The sequence below is a fragment of the Lolium perenne genome, chromosome 5, assembly GCF_019359855.2.
Source record: "Lolium perenne isolate Kyuss_39 chromosome 5, Kyuss_2.0, whole genome shotgun sequence".
Lineage (NCBI taxonomy): Eukaryota > Viridiplantae > Streptophyta > Magnoliopsida > Poales > Poaceae > Lolium > Lolium perenne.
The window spans coordinates 51,910,891-51,917,091 of NC_067248.2; the positions used below are offsets into that span (position 1 = coordinate 51,910,891).

A 6,201-nucleotide genomic window follows, 5' to 3' on the forward strand; every position below is an offset into this window, starting at 1 on the left:
ATTTATCTATGTGCTACTCTAGCAATGTTATTAAAGTAGTTTTATTCCTCCTGCACGATGTAATGGTGACAGTGTGTGCATCCGTGTTAGTACTTGGTTTATGCTATGATCATGATCTCTTGTAGATTGCGAAGTTAACTATTGCTATGATAGTATTGATGTGTATTATTCCTCCTACATAAGCATGAAGGTGACAGTGTGCATGCTACGTTAGTACTTGGTTCAGTCGTATTGATCTATCTTACACTCTAAGGTTATTTAAATATGAACATTGAATTGTGGAGCTTGTTAACTCCGGCATTGAGGGTTCGTGTAATCCTACGCAATGTGTTCATCATCCAACAAGAGAGTGTAGAGTATGCATTTATCTATTCTGTTATGTGATCAATGTTGAGAGTGTCCACTAGTGAAAGTCTAATCCCTAGGCCTTGTTCCTAAATACTGCTATCGCTGCTTGTTTACTGTTTTACTGCGTTACTACTGCTGCGTTACTACTGCTTGTTTACTTCCTACAATATTACTACCATCAACTGCACGCCAGCGAGCTATTTTCTGGCGCCGTACTACTGCTCATACTTATTTATACCACCTGTATTTCACTATCTCTTCGCCGAACTAGTGCACCTATTAGGTGTGTTGGGGACACAAGAGACTTCTTGCTTTGTGGTTGCAGGGTTGCATGAGAGGGATATCTTTGACCTCTTCCTCCCTGAGTTCGATAAACCTTGGGTAATCCACTTAAGGGAAACTTGCTGCTGTTCTACAAACCTCTGCTCTTGGAGGCCCAACACTGTCTACAAGAATAGAAGCACCCGTAGACATCAGTAACTCCGCCTACGCCATATTTTATTGTTCTCAATATGGCTAGCCGGTTCCAAGCCCGGGGAAAGGAGGAGAACTCAATTTATAGCATGACTTTTGTTGGATCATTTTTTTCGTTTTCTCGACATTCATCAGTTTCTTTCCCTGGATTAGTAGTTCATTTTCATGGTTTTTCAATGGACCCAAAGTACATCGAACTTTAAGAAATACAAACACAAGTTACAATGCATGCAAAATATATGTATCTCTGTAGCAAACAATCTTTTTATAGAAAATAAACATTCAGGTCATTTATGCCTCCATCCACAAATACATAAATACATCATTTTCTGCATCCAGATACATTTTTTGTCAAATTTTCTTGCTTGCTATTTTTCTTCAATACTTCCTCTACTGCCCATCTATGTGTGGTGCTGCTGAAGAAGATACACTTTGGTTCACCATGTTTTGCTCAGCAGCACTTTGTTTTGTAGTTTTCCTTGCCCTTTTTGTCGATGCATTTCCCTCATTGTTTGTACCTGGAAGCAAATAAGATGATATGTTTAGTAATGTATAACTATATTCTTAGTACTGTATAATAAGTAATTTATTTTTTGACAAACCATTGTCATTTTTCTTCCTTCCTCTCTTCTTCTTTGGCAAATTGAATGTCAAATGCAGTTGGTCACAATTTTTTTTGGTATGCTTGTTAGAACCACCATGGGTGCAGCTATAGAACTTGTTCTGCTTTATTCTTTCTTTTATAGTCAGCAATCTAGGGCGACCTTTTGTATCTACAACATCTGGGTCAAGTAGTTGTATGTTTGAACCACTTTCAGTTGTAGGGTCCAAATTCACAACAGTTCGTGTTGAGCTGTTCTGCCCCATTGCCGATTTTTCTTCAGTTTCTTTGTCCATTCTTTCCATTTCTGCTTCAAGTCTTGGTATTTCTTGTATCAAGAATTGGTATCTTCTGTTGTTCTTTGATCCGTTTGAAGCAGTGTGACCCAGCATTCTAGATAGTATATTGAATCTCAGTACTGTGCTGTCCTCATTTGGAGGCGGGATAAAATGATTGAATTGCTTCTTTTCTCTCTTACGCCACCTGTCAATTATATATTTTTCCGGTACCTTTTCCACTTGCAATTGCAGCATTACCTTCAGTATGTGAGATCAGAGCAGGCCATCCTTATTAAACCGGCAGCAGATGCATGAATAGTCTTGTGTCTCTTCATTTACTTGAACAAGGTAATCCCTTTTCCTGTGCTCTTTTATTGGGTAATTTGTTGCTTGAAATACCCAGTACATCTTCCCTTTTTCTTCATCTCTGATTTGTAGTCTTGTAACATCTTTTAAGATGTTTTGGAATTTCATGAAGATAGATATGTTGTACAGTTCATGTGCTTGCCTTTCAATGTAGTATCTAGTGAGATACATTTTCTCTGGAACTTTCTTGTTTACTACATTATGATCTAACTGATCTTCAGTTGCATGAATGTTATCCATTATGCGTTGGTACTCCCTTAGGAAACTTGTCATGCTGAATTGTGGGCCTACACCCTTTTTGAACAATGCATTAGTGCCTTCGCTTCTAGCTGTAGTCTGTATGAAGGGGAAGAAGTTGTTTTTGAAGTAAACTGGAACCCACTTCTTTCTACTCTTCCAGAGATCTTGGAATATCTTAATATGCCCTACATTGTGCTCATTTATCATTGCTTGCCATAGTGATTCAAATTCATGTACTGTCAGTGACTTGTCAATGATGTCTTGCATTTCCTCATATAGACCTTCGTTTGCTTGGAATAATGGACCTCCTTTGTCATCAATTTTTTTCTTCACATGAAACAAACAACATTTGTGTACGGCATCTTTGAAAATTTCTGGAATTGCACTTCCCATTGCTTTATCTTGGTCAGTTATAATTGATATAGGACTCTTGCCTCCCATAGCTTTCTTAAACTCTCTAAAGCACCATTCGAAGCTTTGTGTTGATTCATTCACTATGAATGCACAAGCAAATAGGTATGTTTTCCCATGTGGTGAGATACCAACAAACGGTGCAAACGGCAGATTGTACTTATTTGTTAGGAATGTTGTGTCGAAGCTGATGCAGTCACCACATATATCGTAGTAAAGTATAGCTCTTGCATCTGCCCAGAACACACTTCTTACTTTGTTGTTTTCATCCAAGTCTAGCGAATGGTAGAACCCTGGGTTTTCTTTCTTTTTCATTGCAAACCAGTCAAGGACCTCCATCATATCATTGTTTGTCACCTCCCTGTTTATACTTGAGCTGTAGTTGCTGACCTTTCTCTTATTGTATGGAAGTTGTGTCATTCCTCCTCGTATAAATGCAAGCACTGCAACCATGTCTCTGATAGGCATGTTACAATGTTTCATTGTTTTGATCATCTCTTTTTCACCGTCCGACATGTATATGTGTGACCTGTAGAATCTGCTCTGCGGACATAGTGCATGGTTGTGTTGTAGGTGAAGTCCTGTGATTTTCCATAAACCATTTTTCTCACTGACAACCATCTCAACTTTGCAGTTAGATTTTGCTATTACTGTGCTCTGTCTCTGCGCCACAATCTGCTCTGATTCTGCTTCAGTATTTTTTTTTTTTGCGAATAAATTCTGCTTCAGTATTTCTCCCATATTTGTTGCATTTCATTGTAAATCTGATCACCTCATTGTTTCTCTTTTTGCTTGCAGTTCGGTAAGATGAAACAATGCTGACTGAGAACCCATCATTGTAAGCGTACAGGTTGAAGAATTTATGCGCTTCTTCTCTTGTACCAAACTCCATTCCTACCTCTGGTTTCAAGATGTTCACAGTTTCATTTTCTGCATTTTCATCCTGCTTCACTCCCTCAGCTTCTAATTTCTCATTGTTCAGGAATATATTTATGTCCTCTTCAGTTATTTCTCTCTGTTGATCTGTGTTATCTTCATTGTCCATTGACTTGTCTTGCTCATCCTTTTGATCCCTTTTGTCCACTGGCGCAGCATCATAAATCTGCATGCATTTAGGCTCTTTTTGTATAAGTACCTAAACATGTTTTGTATAATACATTTTGTATAATAAATTTGCATCTTTGTTTCTACCTGGTCTAGCTGTATGTCATCAAACATGCTTAGATTCCATGGATCTTCGTCAAGTTGTTTTTCAAATGTTGTAGATGATTCTTCATTACTTTGCTTCCTATTTCCGAACTCCATATTGCTTTGAAGATTATTTGACATTTCCTCATTTCCGCAATCATCGACTCTTTGTTGTACAACATATCCTGGAGGATGTTGTATAGCACCAAGCAACAATCCAGTGTATGTGAACCCATCCTGCATTTGTTTTGAAACCATAGCATTTGTAAGATTTTTTTTGTTACGTTTGTTAAGTAATTAAATTATTTATTTCATTTTAGATTTCTTACCTGTGTGAAGTATTCATCCTGGATATCAATGTCTGTATCAAAGCTTGCAGAGTATATCCTTGATTCAACCTGCATTTTTTAGAAAAGCAAGAATTATTGGTGAAACTAGTGATGTGCATCAAGAAAGCAGCATATATGGTGTGAAACTATGTTTTTAAACATGGTAGTATGTACAAAATGCAATCTCAGTTTTCAGTTTTATGTACAAAACTACAGATATAAATATTACATCATGTGCACAAAATTCTGTGTGCCAGTTAGAATACTAGGCATCAAGGTATCTTTACTCTAGGCCTGTCATATGTTGAATTAACACAATCCAAACACTAAACCTGTACTACCATGACTTGAACAAAGACCTAATAAGCAAAATGAGATGCTATCTATTTATATATTCAGCGACAAAAGGATGAAGAAGAAATGGAAAATGAAGGAACAAGTTGATCTCAGTTTCTTAGCTCAGTTTCTCAGTTTCTTAGTTTCTTAGCTCAGTTTTCTTTTTCTCAGTTCCTTATCTCAGTTTCTTAGTTTTTCTTTAGTCTTAGTTATTCTTCAGTTTAAGTTATCAGTTTTCATTCTTCAGTATGAATTTTTAGTTCTTCCTTATTCTGTCATTGTTAGCTCAGTTATCAGTCTTCAGTATTAATTCTTCATTGTTCAGTTTCTTAGTTTCTTATCTCAGTTTTCTTTCATTCTTTTTTTATGTTCCATTTCTTCAGTTTATCTTTTTTCTTTTCTCAGTCATCTTGTTCAGTGTCAGTCTCTCAGTATTCCTTTCTCAGTCCTTCTTAATTCTCCTAATTCTCTGTCACTCTTTCTTCTCCGTCTCTCAGTCAATTCAGTCTTAGTATGTGTTCTCATTCTCTGTCTCTCAGTTCAATCTCTAGCCTTCAGTCTCTCAGCCTTGTTATATCAGTCACCTCATTCTCTGTCCTCAGTCATTGTTTTGCTCAGTCTTCAGTCTCAGTTTCTTGATTTTCTATCATTTTTTAGAGCAGTCTTAATTTATTTAGCTCAGTCTTTTCTTCAGTTTTTCTCTGTCCCAGATTTCCTAAGTGTCAGTACTTGACTTATTCTCTCAGTGTTCTTAGTTTCAGTTTTAGTCTTAACCTTCATTTACTTGTTAATCTCATTCATTGTGTGTGATTTGCTTGGTAGGTTTCTAGGAGCAAGAGGACGATACTTTTACTGAGTAAGAGCTATGCGTCTCATGGGGCGTCTCTCACGGCATGGCAAGACACTTTGGACGAAGAATTGGATTTTTGCTGTATCGTTTTTGCCAATTCAGTTTTGAGGTTGGAGATCAATTCAGTTTTTCCTTAGTTATCTCAGTTTGAGTTCTATTCTTCAATTTATCGCTCTTTCTCCGTCCCTCAGTTGTGTCGTGTCATTCTTCAGTTTTTCCTTAGTTATCTCTATAAATATTCTAACTACTTTATTCTTTTGCAGTGGCTGAAGGAGTACTCCCAGGCATATAAGAAGATAACTTGAAGAAGCCTCAGTGCCTTGCTCCTAGTCTAGCTAGTAGCCGTTGCTTGACCTTTTGCGGCGCGACGTGACAGGTCATTCACTAGTTTTTGTTCTCAACTGATTCTCCAAAGCTTAGTCTTGTTTAGCTTCTGTTTTTGTTGGAACATCAGTTTTTTGCTGTGATTTTATACTGTCTGCTATAATGTTGTTATTCTTTGCAGGAGGAATGGCCAGTGGGGTGGCGCTCCTCGTGCTGGTGGTGGCGGTGGGAGTACTGGTGGTGCTGGCGTTGGTTTTTGGTCTTTTTTGTGGTGCGGGCGATGATAACGAGCTCCAGGCGTTCGGATGGGAGGAGCTCAGGACGGAGCTTTGGCGATGTGGTCCGGTACTCCTATGTTACAGGTTCTTCCTTCGAACAGTTTTAGCCAAGGTTCTCATTCTCCGTCTCTCAGTCAATTCAGTCTTTGTATGTGTTCACATTCTCCGTCTCTCAGTT

General features: G+C 37.9%; 1 protein-coding gene across 1 annotated transcript; it reads right to left on the reverse strand.

Annotated features, from left to right (window-relative positions):
• Positions 1 to 1,974: 1,974 nt before the first annotated feature.
• On the reverse strand, positions 1,975 to 4,579 carry LOC127303335 (protein FAR1-RELATED SEQUENCE 5-like). The gene is made up of 5 exons (XM_071820766.1): positions 4,568 to 4,579; positions 4,236 to 4,304; positions 3,910 to 4,143; positions 3,491 to 3,820; positions 1,975 to 3,381 (listed from the first exon to the last, which is right to left on the reverse strand). The coding sequence occupies exons 1-5, from the start codon at positions 4,577 to 4,579 to the stop codon at positions 1,975 to 1,977; spliced, it is 2,052 nt and encodes a 683-aa protein (XP_071676867.1).
• Between the last annotated feature and the right edge of the window lie 1,622 nt (positions 4,580 to 6,201).

What these genes read in the sequence shown, in the direction of transcription:
- LOC127303335 (XM_071820766.1), bottom strand. An exon ending in ATGACATACAGCTAGACCAG is followed by an intron (nt 3,821 to 3,909) that starts GTAGAAACAAAG and finishes AAATGCATGCAG; the next exon opens with ATTTATGATGCTGCGCCAGT. An exon ending in GCAAAAAGAGAAACAATGAG is followed by an intron (nt 3,382 to 3,490) that starts GTGATCAGATTT and finishes ATTGTGGCGCAG; the next exon opens with AGACAGAGCACAGTAATAGC.